This window comes from Pipistrellus hanaki (genome assembly GCF_964339955.1).
Source record: "Pipistrellus hanaki genome assembly, chromosome: 5".
In the NCBI taxonomy this organism is placed as follows: Eukaryota; Metazoa; Chordata; class Mammalia; order Chiroptera; family Vespertilionidae; genus Pipistrellus; species Pipistrellus hanaki.
The window spans coordinates 38,307,522-38,328,723 of record NC_140507.1 but is presented as its reverse complement, the minus strand read 5'-3'; the positions used below and the strand labels follow the sequence as shown (position 1 = coordinate 38,328,723).

At 40.6% G+C, this 21,202-nt stretch overlaps 1 protein-coding gene across 1 annotated transcript in view; it reads right to left on the bottom strand.

Annotated features, from left to right (window-relative positions):
* HSPA4L (heat shock protein family A (Hsp70) member 4 like) overlaps nucleotides 1-20,773 on the bottom strand; it is a 56,978-nt gene extending 36,205 nt beyond the window's left edge. The window contains exons 1-6 of the mRNA XM_084884602.1: nucleotides 20,351-20,773; nucleotides 9,196-9,253; nucleotides 6,223-6,363; nucleotides 5,741-5,863; nucleotides 3,178-3,277; nucleotides 2,721-2,854 (exon numbers count right to left, since the gene is read on the bottom strand). Coding sequence (XP_084740728.1) covers nucleotides 2,721-2,854; nucleotides 3,178-3,277; nucleotides 5,741-5,863; nucleotides 6,223-6,363; nucleotides 9,196-9,253; nucleotides 20,351-20,457 — 663 coding nt within the window. The 5' untranslated portion in view covers nucleotides 20,458-20,773. The remainder of the gene's footprint in view (nucleotides 1-2,720; nucleotides 2,855-3,177; nucleotides 3,278-5,740; nucleotides 5,864-6,222; nucleotides 6,364-9,195; nucleotides 9,254-20,350) is intronic.
* Nucleotides 20,774-21,202: the final 429 nt, after the last annotated feature.

Genomic DNA, 21,202 nt, shown 5'->3' with positions numbered 1-21,202 from the left:
AGCCCGTTTACCCCCAACTTCCCTCCTTTGCCGGCCTGGTCACCCCTAACTGCCCTTCCCCTGCAGGGTTCATTGCCTTTAACTGCCCTCCCTTGCAGGCCTGGTGCCTCCCAACTGCCCTCCCCTACTTGCCTGATCACCCACAACTGCCCTCCCTTGCAGGCCTGGTCCCTCACAACTACCCTCTTCTGTTGGCCAACTTGTGTCCACATAGGAGCCAGATCTTTGACTACATGGGGGCAGCCATATTGTGTGTTGGAGTGATGGTCAATCTGCATATTACTCTTTTATTAGATAGAATAGAGGCCTGGTGCATGGGTGGGGGCCAGCTGGTTTGCTCTGAAGGGTATCCCGGGTCAGGGTGGGGGCTCCCTTGGGGCGTAGGGCAGCCTAAGTGAGGGGACTGTGGTCGTTTGAAGGCCAGCCATGCCCCCCAGTGACCCAAGCGGATGCCAGCCATGCCCCCCAGTGACCCAAGCGGAGGCCCTGGTATATGGGATACATTTACTTTCTACAATTGAAACTTTGTAGCCTGGAGCGGAGCCAAGCCTCCTGCTTGCTCAGGGGCAGCAGCCATTTCTGTTTGGATTTGTATACCTGCTATAATTGAAACTTTGTAGCCTTGAGTGGAGGCTTAGGCTGGCAAGGGCAGGTGGAAAGCTTGGCTTCCTTCATTTTCCTCCGTTGCTGGGGAAACGGCTCCCTCCTGCTCTCTGTGGCTGTAGCTATCTTGGTTGGGTTTATTTGCATACTCGCTCTGATTGGCTGGTGGGCATGACTTGTGGAGCAGAGTGGTTAATTTGCATATTACTCTTTTATTAGGTAGGATACTAATAAAAGCCTAGGTGGCCATCATGCCATCAAAAGATGGCCGCCTCACAATCCATCACCAGATGGCTGCCATAAGATGATTGGCAGAGAAGGGCAGTTGTGGAAGATCAGGCCAGCAGAGGAGGGCAGTTGGGGGCAAACAGGAAAACAGGGGAAGGCAGTTGGGGGGCGACCAAACTGGCAGGTGAGGACTAGACCTGCAGGGAAGGGCAGTTGGGGGCTATTGGGTCGGCAGGGGAGGGCAGTTGGGGGTGATTGGGTCGGCAGGGGAGCAGTTAGATGTCAATCAGGCTGGCAGCAGAGTGGTTAGGGGGCGATCAGGCTGGCAGGAAGAGGCAGTTAGGAGCCAGATTGGAAGAGGGATTTCCAACTGCTGGTGTGGACCAAATCCATAGGGTCCCAGAATGGAGAGGGTGTAGGCTGGGCTGAGGAACTCCCCCATCCCCTGTGCATGCATTTTGTTTACAGGGCTTCTAGTATATTGATAAACTTGCTTAATTAGACCTGCTTTCTGATTTAGCTAAACTTTTCCAGCCCAGTGAAGCACCCCAACTTCTCTTTCAGGTAACTGTCAGAAGCAACACAGCAGTAAATATCAACACGAAGCAAATTATTGTAGACCACACAGGGAGAACAAAGGATAAAATATTTAAGTATATCAGTGTTTGACTATATTCTGTGCAGTGAGAAAACCTGAAGTCATTTTCAATTCAACCATTTCTTACTTCTTTTCAGTCAGGTCAAGTTTCTAAACTTTCTAAATCTGTTTTCTGGCTAATGAAAAGAAAAAAGGATTTGACTTAGTCTCCTGTCTACCTACTCCAGGACTTCTGTGAGGATCAAATGAGATGAGGCACAGGAAAATGCTTCACAGACATTTGGTTAAAGTGTGAAATGTTTGCACCTGGCTATAAAGCAAGTTGTGTTCCTGGGCTGAAAAAACTGCAAGAAGGCTAATCATAACTTGGGAGAGGAAGCCAGAAGTTGCTACATGATGTCATTATCTGGCGCCCACAGCCACCATTTCCAGGCTGGGCTGGGCTGGGCTGGGCTGTGAACCACATTTTGCACTATGGGGTCTCGGCACCAGCGTTGGCTGCGATTTGGTGGGCTGTCACTTGGGATGGTGGTGGGGCCTGTGTTCCACTTGGGAGAAGCCGAGTGTTGTTTTGTGGGCGCCAGCTCTGTGGTGCCATTTCTCTGTAAATGGCCAGTGCGCATCACAGCAGCTCCTCTGTTGAGCATGTGTCCCCTGGTGGTCAGTGCGTATCATAGCGACCGGTTGGACAGTTAGACACTTAGCATGTTAGCTTTATATATATATGTAAGACAAAAGGCTCTAAAAGATGTTGGATAACCCAAAGCATTTCATCTTCTAGTCAATTCTATACATGTCCATAATGGAGAGAATGTGTAAGTCTGGATAAGATAACCAATGTAAAAATAAATATAAAACCAAATATAGATTATAAGAAAATAAGCACATGCAAATAAATAATGCCACATTGTAGAAAATTTTTATTAGGATTCCTGGATACAAAGGTTTCCAAAAACAATGGAATCATTTTTTAAAATGTTTCCTTATGTATATTTATAGATAAATATGTAAAATTATTTGATAGCTAATGTAATACCTCAACAATAATACAAATAGCTAATGAATATTATAGTATCTACAATGTGGCATTCCACGCACTTTGTATAAGTCAACTCCTTTTGTCCTCAGAATGGTAACCCCAGGTGAGAAACCTAGGGTTTAGAGAGGTTACGTACCTTGCTCAAGTTCACAGTTTTCATAGATTTTTAAATCCAGACATAAAGGTTCTCTATATGGTCTTAAATGCTCTGAACCATTAAAGCTAAATATTGCAAATCACTTATTTACTTACTTTAAGTTTTCCTTTGTTAAAAGCACAAAGTGAGACTTGGTAGGCAGAATGTCCCATATCAATAAATACTACATTTCTTGGTTTCTCATCTAACAGGGGAAGATCCTGTTTATAAATTCCATATGCTAGTGCAACTGTGTAAGAACAAAGAATTAGGTTACTTTCAGTATAGCAGTCAGATGGAAACAGATAAATCACTTTGATACTACACACTTTAATACACAGTAGGGTAATACAAATTAAGTTCAAATTAACTTCATAATTTGCTTAATTAATATTTTAAATTTTATTTTTTTCTGTACTCATTTATAACTCTTGAAGATTAATGATTCTTATAGCCAATGTAAAACATGCCAAACTTTTATACTCCAAAATGAAAAGCTTACAAGAACCAGTACATAAGTTTTTAAAAATTAACAGTATTTTTTTATGTAATTTCAAACAGCGAAGTGCTCACCTGCAGTAGTTTCATTCATCAATCTTAAACAATTTAAACCTGCAACCTGGGCTGCGGCCATCACAGATCTTCTCTCAGCATCAGTGAAAAAGCTGGGAATCTGATATTTAAAAACAACAAGTATATAAAATTTATGTAGTATGTTTTACTTTAACATTTCATTAGCTGAAAAATGTAAATTACACTAAAACTTGTGTACAGCTTAAGGCAAAGAATGGTGTTCTAATGAAATAAATGAGAAAACATGCCAAAACCCGTTTGGATCAGTGGATAGAGCGTAGGCCTGTGGACTAAAAGGTCCCAGGTTCAATTCCGCTCAAGGGCATGTACCTTGGTTGTGGGCACATCCCCACTAGGGGGTGTGCAAGAGGCAACTGATCAATGATTCTCTTTCATTGATGTTTCTAACTCTCTATCCCTCTCTCTTCCTCTCTGTAAAAAAATCAACAAAATATATTTAAAAAAAAAAAAAAGAAAGAAAGAAAGAAATGAGAAAACATACTCTTCCACTGCCCTCCATCCCCCAACCCACTGTGTAACCTGCTTCAGTGCCTGCAGGCTATGGTTCAAGGTCACAGTTTGTTCTGGCATGGGGCACTATGAGAGACCCAGGGGGACAGGCATTGTTTTTTTTTTGTTTTTAAAAAAATATATTTTATTGATTTTTTTACAGAGGGGAAGGAAGAGGGATAGAGAGTTAGAAACATCGATGAGAGAGAAACATCTATCAGCTGCTTCCTGCACACCCCCCACCAGGGATGTGCCCACAACCAATGTACATGCCCTCGACCGGAATTGACCTGGGACCCTTCAGTCCACAGACTGACGCTCTATCCACTGAGCCAAACCGGTTTCAGCTGTTGTTTTTTTTTGTTTTTGTTTTTGTTTTTAAGTTTGGCTATTTTATATCATAAAATGGTGACCTAAAGTACAAACAATTGTAAAGCAACAAATAATATGGAATAATACTGCAGGACTTCCAAAATATGTTAGTCTAAAATCCTTCTTATGTTAGTTTGGCCTATGAAAAAATATATTAGTTCATCTAATATACAACATGGGCTCTGTAGTTTATAATACGGTATCATGGAAATTGTGTAAGAAAGTAGGTCAGGTACTCTCATCACACACACACAAAAATAAATTAATAAAAGGTAACCATATGAGGAGGTGGATATGTTAATTTTAATTAGCTTGATAGCACTAATCATTTCACTATGATATGAAAGCATCACATTGTACAGCTTATAAAACCAACAAATTTTATCTTTAAAAAGGCACAAGGGAATATGTTTATTATAGTGATAATGATTTTATAGGTATATGCATATGTCAAAACTTTAGAAAGTATACATATTAAATATATCCAATTTATCATTAAAATTAAAACCTCTTCTTTCTGATACAGAATATTCACACTCTAAAAATCCCATGTGGGAGTTTTCAACCTTTGAGATACAATGTTCAAGTCCCTAGAGGTAGGAAAGTCAGTGCTCCCTGGAAAGATTCTTAGGGAGAAGTGGCATTTACAGAAGCCACTAATCACATACATTAGTTGTATTTTTTAAAAGATTCATTGATTATCATAAATGACTTTTGGAAACCTCTCTCCTAAATTTTACCAAATAAGGTACTTTCTTTTTAATCTATAAGTAAAAATGGAGCCCAAGCCAATTTGGCTCAGTGGATAGAGCGATTGGCCTGTGGACTGAAGGGTCCTGGGTTTGCTTCCATTCAATGGCATGTAACTCCATTACAAGCTTGATCCCTGGCCCTAGTCAGGGCTCATATGGGAGGCAACCAATCGATTTGTCTCTCTCACATCAACATTTTCCTCTCTGTGTTTTGCCCTCTCCCTTCCACTCTCTATAAAATAAAAATTAATGGAAGAATATCCTTCGGTGAGGATTAACAACAACAAAAAAGTAAAACTGGATTTAGTTTATTACTGGATAAGGGCAGAAGCAATAAAGAAAGGAAGAAAATCATTAAATATAACAATACAGGATGCTTCCCTTATTCACAGTTTTGCTTTCCAGGGTTTCAATTATCCATGGTCAACCAAGTTCTGACAATACTAAATGGAAAATACCAGAAATAAATAATTCATAAGTTTTAAATTGTATGCTCTTCTGAGTAGTGTGATGAAATCTAGTATTATCCTGCTCTGTCCTGCCTGGTGACTCATCACTTTGTCCCAAGTATCCATGCTGTATGCACTCTCTGCCCAGGGGCCTATGTAATAGCCTCCTCGGTTATCATATTGACTGTTGTGGTACCACAGTGCTTGTGTTCAAGTCACCCTTTTTTACTCATAATGGCCCCAAAGTGCAAGAGTAGTGATGCTGGTAATTCGAATATGCCAAAGAGAGACTGTAAAGTGCTTCCTTTCTTTAAGTGAAAAAGTATGTATGCATACAAAAAATCATAGTACAGATATAGGTTTGGTATTATGGTTTGAGGCATCCACTAGGTCTTGGAACTTAACCCCCATGGATAAGGAAGGACTATAGTACACTGGAAAATAGGATTCAAGAGTACTCATTACTGAAGTAAAACTTACTGATATCACACAGTCAGCTACTGGTTTCTTTAAAGCATTTTCTGAGGTCTCTTTAAGCTTAGCCAACAGCATTCCAGTAACTTGCTCAATAGCAAAAGGTCTCTCTTCTTCTAGGTACCGCACCTGAAACCAAAAGTTGAGAGATTTTTATTGAGTCATTTATTCATCCAATAAATATTCTTTAAAAATCTCCACTATACATGTTGGATATACAACATTGAAAAAGGCAAAGTCGTTGCTCAAGGAAGTTATATTCCAAAAAGACTGTTCTAGTGTCATAATCTGTTAGTTCTGAAGTTTCAATGCCTAACACATTGTTACAAACAAATTAGTTGCAAAAGTGTCTTTACCTGTTACATATCCTTACCTCCCACAAAAAGCAATTTCTATCATTCAACTTCCTAGCTAACAATAAAGAAGAAAAATAGGGTATTTGGTTTCTTTAATTCAAATATGTTTGTATTTCAGGAATATAAACTTACCTTAATTCCTGCACTTCCATTAGGCATTTTCTGAAGCTCATAGGGAATCCTGATCCTTTCAGTTTGCACAATAGGATCATCAAATGATCGTCCATGAAGCTTTTTGAAGCCATGAATTGTATTTCTTACATTTGTTACTATCTGTTGGCAGTAAACACTTTATCTGTTACTTAATAAATGCAACATAAAACACTATTCTAATACCTGAGAACCAATAAGTCTCTATCCTACACATCCAAGTGCAGAATTACACACATTCATTTTTCTGGTTTCCTACTAATAGTAAAATTATACAATGAGAACATAAGCATGTAAACTATTCCCCACCCCCACCCCCAATATTCCTCCTTTCCTTGGAAAGTTAGATATAAAATCACTGTCTTCAAAAAAGAAAGAATAAAATTTAAATATTTTTCAAATAATAAAACTGATCTACAACCTGTGTCTGGTTTTACTCAACACTTTTGCTCTAGTACAGTGATTTTCAAGTGGTTTGCCACAAGAATTTTTAAAAAATGAAGTACCTGATAATTTAGTCAGGGGCACTGATCTCCTTTTCCCTTAGATTGTCAAATAAAAAATGACAATAGCCAACATGACAGTAGCAATCAAATGTGAATGCCTTGTCTTGAACCATAAATACATAGGTTATATAATAGAGTTGCATCTAACTGTGCCTGATTGGTTAATTCTTGGTACTAGAACTCCTTATATACAAGTATAGGCAACGGAGTTTTTTTTTAAAAGTCACTTTGGAGCAATAGGGTAGGTAATCACTATTATTATTATTTTTGTAAATAAATCGAAATCATATTTTTTTTTGTCAGATTGGCAAAAAAAAATTTTTTGGTGTCCCACAGAATTTTAGTTTATGTGTGCCATGAGATGAAAAAGGTTGAAATTGCTGCTCAAGGAAATTAGCATCTTTGATTTCTCTTATTTCTTTCCACTTTCATTTGTTTTTATTTAATATGTTTTTTATTGTCTGGTCTTTCTTTTCCTCTGATATGTAATTCTTTTTAAAAAAATATATATTTTATCGATTTTTTTACAGAGAGGAAGGGAAAGAGACAGGAAGTTAGAAACATCCCCTACTGGGGATGTGCCCACAACCGAGGTACATGCCCTTGACCGGAATTGAACCCAGGCCCCTTCAGTCCGCAGGCTGACACTCTATCCCACATGTGTCAAACATAAGGCCCGCGGGCCAAATCCAGCCCGCCAGGCCTTGCAATGTGGCCCGCACCGCGCTGTCATCACTGCACTCCGCTGTCAGTTTATGACATTGTCAGTTTATGACTGTTCAGTAAACCATTCGGCCCGCGATTTAGGCTGGATTTTAGATTTTGGCCCCTTCTCTGATTGAGTTCGACACCCCTACTATCCACTGAGCCAAACCAGTTTCGGCTGAATATGTAATTCTTTATGACATTTCTCATGTACTACTATGTTGCTTCCATTGCAACGAATTGCTCCTAGGCTTGTAAATTAAAACTCTTTCCATAAAGCATGGTGCTACTAATTAAAGTGCTAATTAGTAAATGGCTTGTACTTTGATAAAGCAAATTTTTCTTTAACTAGAACACATAGTTCTAACAATAGAATATTACTGAGATCTATTTGTGCCCTCTTATTGACCTTTAAAAGCCAAATAGATGTTGATCTTCAATTATGAGACTGAAAACTGCAGGAATCTTGAATTACCATGTTCGTCTTTAGCTCTTTAGGAGCTATAACTTTCTTTAGAGACTTTGATATCTATTGATACACTGAGAAGATTAGCCAGAAAATGAGATGCAAACTTTAGTGAAGGGGGCATTTTGGAACCAACTCAACATTTATGTACAAACTAGAGGCCCGGTACACAGATTTGTGCACTGGTGGAGTCCTGAGCTTGGACTGCGCACTCTTACAATCCAGGACCCTTTGGGAGATGTTGGACTGCCGGTTTTAACCTGATCCCCACAGGCCAAGCTGAAGGACCCTACTAGTGCACAAATCCATGCACTGGGCCTCCAGTATGCACATAAGATTTTTGGTTAATCTCTTCCCACCCTTCCTCCTCCCCACTTCCCTCTGAGATTCATTAGTCTGTTCCATGTTTCCATGCCCCCCGGTGGTCACTTAACATCATAGCTACTGGTCAAGCAGTCGAATGGCTGGAAGGTCACTTAGGCTTTTATATATATATATATATATATATATATATATATATATATATATATATATATATATGTATGTGATGAAAAGCCTAAGTGATATATATAGATGAAAATAGAAGAAGTTACAAGCATATTCATATCTAGACCAATTGAAAGACAAACTTGGTAAAAATTATAAGCAAAATTCCTGGATAAATGAGCAATTATTCCTACAAAGTCATAAAGAAAAAGCCCCATTAAACAAAGTTATCTTATAATGAAGAAAACCCAGGTATATATTAAAATTTAAAAAGAAAACTATTAAGGGCTTTTAGTTTAGGGCAATAAACTAAGTCCATGGACAATGAACCTGTAGCCTGGAATATTAAAAGTGAATGTGCTACCATAAGTATTTCAGAAGCCTAGAAATATGAAGACTTAAACAGATTCCATATCAAGTACTGGTAGCCACATTGGATTCCTCCGGAAATTAGTTCCTCCATTCTTCCACACTTTTTTTTAACAAGACATCACTCACTTGTTGTTGAAGTGCATATTCTAGATAGGATATCCCATAGAAAATGACTACCCAGTGAAAATTGATGTTATATGATGGAACATCCTAACTTCACAACTAAAGATTTTTAATAAATAAAATTTTAAAATATTTTATAAACCAAAGCAAATATATATAGTAAGATACAAAGGTTTAGTATCTATCATATTTTCCCTACTCTTTGTTTTCACTCTTAATTTACGTAAAATGGGAGCTTAGTTACCAAGATTCAGTTCATTGTTTCTATAAATCAAAACATTTACATTAACAATTTACCTGGCTCTTTGCTGCATTTCCAATGGCTCTATTTCTTGATCCCAAAGATATACAGGCCCTAAAAGGGGAAAAACACAATTTTGTTTTCCATGGTGTTTTTATACCAATGTGCTATTATTCTGCTTCACCTTATATAAAAATAAATTAAAAGGGTTAATGCAATCATGTACTATTTTAAAAAGAGGTTATCTAAAATCAGAATTTTGCATATAAGAAATGGAAAAGTGATTAGAATAAATGTTATACTTTTAAAAAATGTTCTATTGGTGGCAACACTACATTGGTTTCTAAAACTGTTTTTCAAATTCTATTGTTTTTTAAAAAATATATATTTTATTGATTTTTCAGAGAGGAAGAGAGAGGGATAGAGAGTCAGAAACATCGATGAGAGAGAATCATCGATCAGCTGCCTCTTGCACACCCCACACTGGAGATGTGCCCGCAACCAAGGTACATGCCCTTGCCCGGAATCGAACCCGGGACCCTTCAGTCCACAGGCCGACGCTCTATCCACTGAGCCAAACCGGTCCCGGCTCTATTGGTTTTTGACCTACTAATAAAATTAACTGGATTCACCCTGGTTGATGTTACTCAGTGGTTCCAGCATGAGCCCTGGCCCTACGGGTTTCGGGTTTGATTCCTGGTCAAGGGCACATACATGGGCTTCGTGTTCAATTCCCAGCCCCAACCAGGGAGTGCAAGAGGCAACCAATCGATATGACTCTTTCACAATGATGTTTCTCTTTCTATCCCTCCCCTCTCTCCCTTCCTTCCACCCTCTCTAAAAATCAATGTAAAAATATACTGTATTCAGTAAGGACAGACTGCTTGAATCTAAATCCTGGCTCTGCTACATAACAAGTAAATAACCTTGTGGAAATCACCTAACCATTATTTCCTCAGTTTCTCATCTGGAGGTAGTAATGGTAATACCTGCTCATAGGACTGTATTAATTAAGTGAATATAGGTAAATGCTTTGAATAATACAATTAATGTTTTTATTTCTGCATTTATACATAATTCTGCTTATAAATGCAAGTATAGAGTAACTTTATTATCAATAATGTAATAATTCAAGAAAGTATTTTCATGATTTCCATTGTAACTAAGGTAATTATTTAAGTAACAAATAGTTACAGGCATTATGTGCATACTAGCTAGCTACAATCACTCTCCTTGAATAATTTGTAGTCTATTGAAAAAAATCAGAATATGATTATGAATGACAGTAGCAAAAAAAAGGAGACGAATTACATCTAGATAATAAGGTTTAGAAAAAGCTAGTAGTAAAGGTGATCTCTGAATAAAGGCTTAAGAAAAGAGAAAGCACTTTAATGTGCTTTGCTGAGGACATTTCCAATATATAGTATATGTCTATTCTCAATACGATACCCAGAGAAATTCTCCTAAAGACTAAGGTCATGAAAGTTCTCTGCTTACAACCCTCCCCCTGGCATCACCACACTGTTGTCTGTGTTTATGGCTTATCCCGTTTATGTTCTTTGACTAATCTCTTCACCTTCTTTATTCCGGTCCCCTTCTCCTCTCCCCTCTGACAGCTGTCAGTCTGTTCCATGTACCCATGCCTCTGTTTCTCTTTCCTTGGTCAGTTTATTTGTTCATTAGATTCCACATATAAATGAGATCATATGGTATTTGTCGTTCATTGACTAGCTTATTTCACTTAGCACAGTAATCTCCTGAATACTTTTTAACTTTTCAATACTTCACTACCATTATTTGAGTGCACAGAATCTCATTCTTAGGTTGATTTCTCAAGAGTTTAAATTCTTTTGAAACACTAGATCCAAATAAGATTGATTCAACAACTATCACTTCTTAAGTGCTAGATTCTTTGAAATATACTTCAGACATATATTACTTCACAGAGAAAGCTAAACAATTAAAATATTGCCAAAGGTCTTCAAACTCCTTTCTTTGTTTAATTTCATCAAAAATATTCCATAACACAACCACTAAATAAGTATCTGCCAAGGATTTTCAGAAAAATCTAAATAAATACCCATTCACTCTAAAACTTTTACCTAAACTTTAGTAATAACAAGTGAAATAGACACTTTATATCACATATTAGGCAGATATAAATTTTTAAAGGAAAGGTTATTAACTATTTAAATAACTATATAATATAAAATCCACATATATTACACTTTTATAGGTTATTTCAACTACTATTTAGAAATACCTTAAAAAAAGTGTTTACAATACATGTTAAATCCATAATATTCAATCTAATATTGTCACTATATTGGCTGTCACAGATTCTCAGAGAATGCCACAGAACTCTAACCAAATAAACAGAACTTCTAAATGTCCTATGTCACTTTTAGTAGAGGAGGGACATAAAAATCAAATGACAGTATATTACTTTAAGAAAGTTATATTTCACCTTTAAATTTAAGATTAACTTTCTCTCTCTCTTATAGAGTCTATTTTTATAAGGCCATGCTGATTGGGATGGAGGAAACACATACTGCCAGCAGACTAAAAGACTTCTCACTTAAAAGGTCAGCCCTCTAAATTTCTTTGCTTCACTGTTAATCCCAACTTAGGATTCAAAAAGCCTTGACTTAGGACTTAAACTTTTAATATATCCCCATTTTAAAAATTCTGACCTTCCCTTGCCAGTTTCTATAAGATCACAATTACTATTTTAGCTTCATCTGCTATCATTGAGTAGACTCTAAGAAATACAATAGCTCAATTAATAATGATATGAGAGGTCAATCAACTGCTTTAAACTAAGTGGTTAGCTCCTTACACTGCCAATTTCAACTATGATTGCCAACATGTCCATAAAGTAACCTTGGCACTATTGACACTTTGGGCCAGACAATTCTTTGTTGGCAGAGTGGGGGTATTCTGTGCACTGGAGGATTTTAAAAGCATCCCTGGACTCTACTTGCTGGATACCAGTAGCATTAACCCCTCTCTCCCTCCAGTGTATCAATGAAAAATATCTTGATATTGTCAGATGTGCCCTTGTGGGGGGAAAATCTCTTCCAACTGACCTACTGGATCATTTTTTAAATATTGTCCTGTGGAAAATTATTGCTTAGACCAGTGGTCAGCAAACTCATTAGTCAACAGAGCCAAATATCAACAGTACAATGATTGAAATTTTTAAACTTAAACTTCTTCTAACACCACTTCTTCAAAACAGACTTGCCCAGGTCATGGTATTTTGTTGAAGAGCCACACTCAAAGGGCCAAAGAGCCGCATGTGGCTCACAAGCTGCAATTTGCCGACCATGGGCTTAGACATTCAAATAAGTTGGGAAAAACATTCTTGGAGTGTTTCAATGGTAATAATTAAGGAATCTGAGAAGTTATGCTGTAAAAAGAACACAAAAACATCTGGTTATTATTTCCTAAACTTAACTATTTTAGAAAAATGTTGCCCTAGTAGGAGGTAAGGGAGGAATGTTCTCAAAGGACTTATTATTACCACCAGAGGCCCGGTGCACGAAATTCATGCATAGTGTGCGTGTGTGTGTGTGTGTGTGTGTGTGTGTGTGTGTGTGTCAGCCAAGCCTGCACCCTCTCCAATCTGGGACCACCAGGATCGGGCCTAAACGGGCAGTTGGACATCCCTCTCACAAATCAGGACTGCTGGTTCCCAACCACTCGCCTGCCTGATTGTCCCTAACTGCCCTTCCCTGTAGGTCTGGTTCCCCCTAACTGTCCTCCCCTGCAGGCCTAGTCACCACCAACTGCCCTTCTCTGCAGGCCCGGTCCCCCACAACTGCCTTTCTTTGCAGGCCTGGTTGCCCCCAACTACCCTCCTCTGCCAGCCTGTTCACCCCTAACTGTCCTCTCCTGCAGGCCTGATCACCCCCAACTGCCCTTCCTTGCAGGCCTGGTCCCTCCCAACTGCCTTCCCCTGCTGGCCTGATTGACCACAACTGCCCTCCCCTGGCGGCTATCTTGTGTCCACATGGGGGCAGCCAACTTGTGTGTTGGAGTGGCAGTTAATTTGCATATTACTTCTTTATTATATAGGAGGATTTGCTTTCTTAGAAAAATAAGGCTTCTTTTAGACCTTATATTTAGTAATAATAAAAACGTTCCAATCTTTCAGTATGGACAATGTATACAATATTTTAATGTATGAAAATAATAAAATTTTACTTAAGCCTGGCAGGTGTTGAGCTGACCTATGACCAGGAGGTCATGGTTTGATTCCAGGTTGGAGAACATGCCCAGGTTGTGGGCTAATCCCCAGTAGGGGGCATGTAGGAGGCAGTGGATTGGTGATTCTTTCTCATCATTGATGTTTCTATCTCTCTCTCCCTCTTCCTTCCTCTCTGAAATCAATAAAAATAAATTTAAAATATTTAAGAGCTTCCAAATGCTTTTAGTAAGTATAGTTCATAAATAAATTAGTTCATAACTTGAAACCATTAACAGAAATCATAAACATTTACATAATTAGAGACAATGTTTTAAAAGTTGATTAGATGCATTAAATTAGACATATTATTTAACTATTAGATTATTAGAGATATCTTACTTAAAATCTACCAGTTCAAAAACAAGTAATGGTACACAGTAAGTTGAAAGTTCTAACCACTTTGCAAATTACTACTTGCCACTAACTTTTGTAAATAAAGTTTTATCAAAACATGGATATGTTCATTAATTTATACTGTAGTGACCAACCACATACCCACAAAGACTACCAATGGCATTTCAAATATCTTAAACTCAGGTATTATGTAATTTGTATTTCTCATTCCTGGCCTTCTAGAAACCCTTTAGAATTTCTCACCCATAAATTCAAAGCAATGAGTGAAGATTTGTTTTATTTTAGATAATATTCATACTAAAAGATCCTTCCTTCCTTCCTTCCTTCCTTCCTTCCTTCCTTCCTTCCTTCCTTCCTTAAATCAATAAAACCATGCCCTCGGGTGAGGATCAAAATAATCATAAAATAAAGTATTTTTATAGTCCTAGCTTTGGCATGCTAAAGTGTGAGACGTCTGTCCTTCTACCCATCTCAGCACAATTTGAGTTTTAAAAAAGTAAAGGTGTTCATTGAATTTTTGTTTGTCGACAGAAAAATAATATTTTGAATTTTCCACTAACAACAGTGTATCTATTATCTATTCTTTTAAAAAATATATATATTTTATTGATTTTTTACAGAGAGGAAGGGAGAGGGATAGAGAGTTAGAAACATTGATGAGAAAGAAACACCAATCAGCTGCCTCCTGCACACCCCCTAATGGGGATGTGCCCACAACCAAGGTATGTGCTCCCAACAAGAAACAAACCCGGGACCCTTGAGTCTGAAGGCCAATGCTCTATCCACTGAGCCAAACCGGTTTCGGTCTATCTATTCTTTATGACCATTAAAAAAGTAAATTAAGAGCCATATGTATAAGTTTAAGATGTCCACAATATATTTTTTTAAAAGCAATTGCAAAATGTGTATTATGTAATTATATTTGTTAAGAAACATATAGAAAAACATCCCAGTTATGTACAAACGCTCACATACTTGCATAAAACTAGGAACATACACACTTAAGTTTAAGAGGTGGTTGTAAAGGGACAAAGGGGAATATTTACTTTGTGTAATTCCTCAGCACTTTGTTTTATTTTTATTTTTTAAATATATTTTTATTGATATTTGAGAGGAAGGAAGAGGGAGTGAGACCTGCACACCCCACACTGGGGATGGAACCCGCAACCCGGGCATGTGCCCTGACTAGGAATTGAACTGTTGATGCTCAACCACTGAGCCATGCCTTCTGGGCTCAGCATTTTATATCAACATTGGCATAAGCTCATAGTAAAATATACAAACAAAAGCAATTCATATAATACAAAGAATACTTAATAAAAAATGTAAAAGCCTCCTCTTTCCCCAAAATGTATCACCATCAAGTTCTTCTATCCAACTATAATCACTGTTAATCTGTTTAGTTTGGTGTTTTGTGTTTTTTTTTTTTTTACTTAAAAAAAAATCCTCACCAGGGCTAGTTTGTCATTTTTGATGTATAAAAAATTGTAATACCCCAAAGTAAGTGATTTCTATTTTTGTGCATTAAAGAGGACATCCCAAAAATGTGAGATGTAGTGTATAAATAGTATTTTCCCATATTGTCAGGTTATTCACACACTGATAAAGAAATAGGGAAAAATAATGAAGACTAGCACATCTTTGGGAGCAAAAATTAATATAAGACACTGTCTTATTTTCAGGGAAACAGGGTAGTAGTCACATCACTTTCCTTTATGTTTAACTAACATATTTTGTGTTATTATGTTTTTATGAATTTTTAAACAAACTAAATTTTTATATATTAAAATAACTTAAAAGTATATTAAAACATTTTAAAACTAGATATTTCTTAGAAACTAGCCAAAAATAGATGAGTCTGTTATTAGAACAAAGATGTTTCTCTGTACAGTAACTGCCCAGGTAATTTATCTCTTTGATCATTACATCCCCAGTAATCTAGTCTGTATATACCCTCCTCATGTGAATAGATAATGGAAGCACATTGGGGTTCTGGAATCAAAGTGGCCTGAACTGAATCTTTTATAGCTTACTAATTCTTGGCCAAGATACTTAACTCTGCTTTAGGTTTCTAATGAAAAAAGATAGCTAGTAATACCAAACTAAAAGAAATAGTGAGGTATTTATGATAGTGCAAGCACTATTATCAACATGGCAGAATGTTTACATTGACCACATGCTTTAATCTGATATTGAATGACGATCTTTGGTGCACTTTCTTTTCCCACGTTTGAAACTAATTACTCTGGCCGAAACCGGTTTGACTCAGTGAATATAGAGTCAGCCTGCGGACTGAAAGGTCCCAGGTTCAATTCCGGTCAAGGGCATGTACCTTGGTTGCAGGCACATCCCCAGTAGGGGGTGTGCAAAAGGCAGCTGATTGATGATTCTCTCATCGATGTTTCTAACTCTCTAACCCTCTCTCTTCCTCTCTGTAAAAAATCAATAAAAAATATATATTAAAAAAAAATTCATGAAACTAATTACTCTGATATAATTAAGCCTGGAATGGAAATTCCAATACCCATCTGTATACTTAATTGAACAGTACAAACATATCTAAGGCCTTTCAAATGTACACACATTAATTCTATTTCTAAAAATTTATTTGAAGAAATTAAAAGTAAAAAATTTACTTATAGCCTAGCCAGTGTGGCTCAGTGGTTGAGCATTAGCCCATGAATCAGGAGATCATGGTCAGATTCCCATTAAGGGCATATGCCTAGGTTGCAGGCTTGATCCCCAATAGGGTAAATGGGTCACACAGCTGATAGAGGTTTCTATCTATCCTTCTCCCTTCCTCTCTCTAAAACAGAAGGATCTTAGCTTAGTATCTGCCACATAAAAATTCCAGTAAAGATTAGGTACTTAAAAAAATTTTAGTTACAAAGATAGTTATTGCCACATCTACACTAATAAAGAGAAACATGTAAATTGACCATCACTCCACTACACCCATCAGTCAATCAGAGCAAGTATGCAAATTAACCCAACTAAGATGGTGGCCACCATGGATCTGGAGTGAGCAGGAGGCTTGGATTGCCCCCGGTGATGGAGAAAGCCAAGCTTCCTGCCTGCCCTGGCCTGCCCTGGCCTCCGCTCAAAGCAACAAAGTTTAATTACAGAAGATAAAATAAATCCCAGATACCTGCTTCCAGCCAACCCTGGCCTATCTTGGGTTGCTGGGGGGGCGTAGCCAGGCTGAAAACCACCACAGGCCCCCCACCCAGGCTGCCCCACACCCCAAGGGAATCCCTACCCTGATCCAAGACACCCTTCAGAGCAAACTAGTCAGCCCCCACCCATGCACCAGGCCTCTATCCTATCTGATAAAAGAGTAATATGCAGATTAACCATCACTCCAACACACAAGATAGCTGCTCCCATGTGGTCAAAGATCCTGCCCCCATGTGAACATAAGATGCTACCTCAAGATGGCCAGCAGGGAAGGGCAGTTGGAAGGGACCAGGCCTGCAGGGGAGGGCAGTTGGGGGAGACCCAGGCCTGCAGGGGAGAGTAGTTGTGGGAGACCAGGCCTACAGAGGAGGGCAGTTGGGGGGGGGGGGGGTCCCAGGCCTGCAGGAGAGGAAAGTTGGGGGTGAGCAGGCCTGCAGGAGAGGGAAGTTGGGGGTGACTGGGCCTGCAGGGAAGGGAAGTTGGGGGAAGACCCAGGCCTGCAGGGGAGAGCAGTTGGGGATGGGGGGTGGTGACCAGGCCTGCCAAGGAAGGCAATTGGGGGTGATCAATCCTGCAGGGGAGGGCAGTTAGGGGTGATCAGGCTGGCAGAGGAGGGAAGTTGGGGGCTACTGGGCCTGAAGGGAAGAGCAGTGGGGGAAACCCAGGTCTATAGGGAAGAGCAGTTGGGGGGGACCAGGCCTGCAGGAGAGGTCAGTTGGGAGGGACCAGGCCTGCAAAGGAGGGCAGTTAGGGTTGACCAGGCCTGCAGAGGTAAGCAGTTTGGGGGGGGACCCAGGCCTGCAGGGGAAGGAAGTTGGTGGAAGCACCAGATCAGCAGGGGAGAGCAGTTTAAGAATAGATTATACTACTTTATATTCTGTTTGGTAACCAACATATCTTTACATTAATTTTAGCATTTTTAGGGGTGATGAGGCTGGCAGGGGAGGGCAATTAGGGGTGACTGGGTTGGCAGGGGAGGTCACCTGGGGGGGGAACAGGCCAGCAGGGGAGGACAGTTAGGGGCAAACAGGATGTCCAGGGAGCAGTTAGGTATCAATCAGGCTGGCAGGGGAGTGGTTAAGGGGGTGGTCAGGCTGGCAGGCAGAAGCTAAAGCGATTAGGGGCAAGCAGGAAGGCAGGCAGGGGAGCAGTTGGAAGCCAGCAGTCCTGGATTGTGAGAGGAATGTCTGACTGCCCCTACTGGGATCGGGCCTAAATGGCAGTCGGAAATTGCTTGAGGGGTCCCAGATTGGAGAGGGTGCAGGCTGGGCTGAGGGACACACATCCGGGTACCAATTTCATGCACCGGATCTCTAGTTGTTTATAAAAAAATATATAAACAATCTGAATGTCCAATAAGGGATAGATTAAATTAAGGAAATGCTAAAAATGCTAAAATTAGTGTTAAGGTATGTTTTAGATAGAATGAGGTTACAGAATATAAAGTAGTATAAAGTATTCTTAAGCTACACACAAGAAAAACCATGCAAATTTTATTTCTGGATGGAACAGTTATATTAATTTCATCTTTTAATGTGCCTGTATTTCTACAATGAACATGTACTGCTAGTATAATTATTCTTTTAAGAAAATTTTCAGAAAAATTAAGCTAATTTTAATGTATGCTGTTAATTTCTTTCTCCCTCCTCAATTTATCCACAACATTAGAGGCTAGTACAAGCACTCCCAACTTTACAGAGGTGAAGTCTGAAGAATTAATATATTAAATTACCTGGCCTCAGTCCCTTAATTGTAGGCCAAAATTAAGCAATTATTTATTTCATTAAACTGTCCTTGGTTTACACACAGTATTCTCTCATTTAAACATAATAATAAGTTAAAGAATGAAACAAATGTGAAAATTATATGGATACTGAACCAAGGGAATGGAGCATTTCTTTCCTCTTTTCCATAGAATCCTTTCATAATATATTTCTATCTCAGAAATACCTGTGTCGTGTTAGCTTGACAACTAGAGTACGGAAAACATTTTTTAAATGTAAAAAGAAGTTTTAACAGTACTATGAAGATTAACTCATCTAAGCTCATATTTGAGTATATAAATACAAAATTTCAATAGAAATATAACACATAGCTGGAAAAGGTTAAATAAAACCTTCTAGAATATTCTTCAAAGAAACCAAAGCAGACTGCTTCAAGTAAGCTACTCCTGGATATCTTGACACATTTAAAAATTTATAGAATTTCAGTAATTTAATCGTTTAAAGTCTTAGCTTAACACTGATGCTGGTTAAGATTAGGTTTATATTTATTATATTTTGGATCACTGGTAAAGGTCAAATGAACATGTTTAGTTACTTGTCCATAGAAGACATGGAAACTTCGTTTCCTCATAAAATTACCGGTAACAAGAGCCTACAACACGAAGCCAATTTATCATATCCCTGCCTTAATTATACTTTTCGTCAACAAACTTCCCAGACCAGAGAAACAATGGAGCATGTTTCCATGACATAATGCCACTTCTTTTAAGTCTTTCATCAAGTGTTCGCAACACAATAGCTCCTCAAGCATGTTTATACAGGACAGCCGCCTCCCACTCTCACAATTCATTCTGTAGAAATGTGCTTTGGATGGAGTCTAATGCCATCATTTCCCATTAAAGAATGTGCATTACCCATACAAGAGGCCAACGACTCCCACCCCCAATGCTCTCCTAGTTAATTCGTGTTAATACACACGCCCCTGGAAACCCGGCCATTACCTGGAATTCTCAGGGACACTGGGGAAAAACCCTGCACACCTCACCTGGTTAAAAAGAAAAAGAAAAAAGAAAAAAAAAAGAAAATAAAAAAAGAAAAAAGAAAGGAAAAGAAAAGAAATAAAGAAAGAAAGAAAATTAAAAAAAAGAAAGAAAGGGGGGGGGAAAGCTTTCTGGGCCAGATGATCCTATAACTCATCTTCCGATGCGCGCAGTCTAAGCTCTAATTTCTTACTTTTTGGCGAGAAAGGAGAGAGAGAGAGAGAGAGAGAGAGAGAGAGAGAGAGAGAGAGAGAGAGAGAGAGAGAGAGGAGATGATGCAGGAGAGAAGGGCAGAATGGATGCAGAATCCGTCACTCGGCTGGCAGGGGCGGAGGGGGTAGGGGGGTGAGCCTGCGGCCGGGGATTTCCCCCAAGCCCCACTAGGAAGAAACGGGAGATTTTTCTCTAATGTTCAGCGCATCGAGGGGGTTCCCACCCCAACCCCTAGCCGCACACTAAACAGCAGGGCCGCCAGGGCACGAGGCGGGGCGCGGGGACCGAGCGGAGATGCGCACACTCAGAGCTCAGCCCCGGAGCCCCGGAGCCCCGGATCCCCGGAGCCGCCGCCGCACCTGTCACCGGGGTTCGGCGCGCCTCCCGGGGAGTCCCCGGGCGGGAGGGACCTGACGCCGGGGCCGGGGATCGGGCCGGACGCGGCACTTACGGGGTGCACCTGTCGCTGTACTCATTGGCGATGGTCTCGATGCCGCCGCTCCTCGCCACCGCGATGTAGCAGTTGAGGAAGCCGAGGTCGATGCCAACCACAGACATCCCGCCGCCGAGAGGTCGGGATGCGGGTGCCGAAAGCTTCGGGGGAGGGACCGCGTCCTCGGCTGGGCTGCGGCTCCCGGGCTTGCGACGCCTACGGGAAGCAAAGGAGAGGTGACCCGAAGTGGCTGCGCTTTAAAGCGAGGGCAGCGCCGGGCCGCCGGGAGAGGCAGGGGGCCGCCGCCGCCGGGCTCGCTCTGCGCTGCGGGCCGGCGCCTCCAACCGGCGGTTACCGCGCTCCGCGCATGCGCGCTCGGCCTCCCGGGGACGCGCGAGCCGCCGCTTCGGCCGCTTCCGGCAGCGCTCGGGCAACGGCCGCTCGTGGAGCTGCGGGTTCGAGAAAGATCTGGAAAATGGAGGAGGCTGAGCCAGCCGGGGGCGGGGGCCGGGAAGGCGGAGCCGGAGGATCGGGAGGAGGAGGGAGGACACGGCGCTGGCTCGCTGGCCCTCGCGCGGCGGGCGGCCGGGAGCTCTGCGGCCGGCCCGGGGAGCGGCGCCCCCGCCCCGCGGCGTCCGAGGCCGCCCTGGCTTGTTGTTGGCAACCGGGGCCACGCCTGGCAGGGCGGCGGGATGCCACCCACACCGGCCCAGGCTTGCAGGGGCCAACCGCGGCCCCGCACCTCGCCGCCCCGAGGGGCCCACATGCCGGCCGCTCGGCTCGCTCTGTGAGGTCGAGCCCATTGTGCAGCGCGGCGGCCGCCTCGCCCGCGGGAGCCCCAGGCGTGGAAAGCGGCCTTTCCACTTAAAT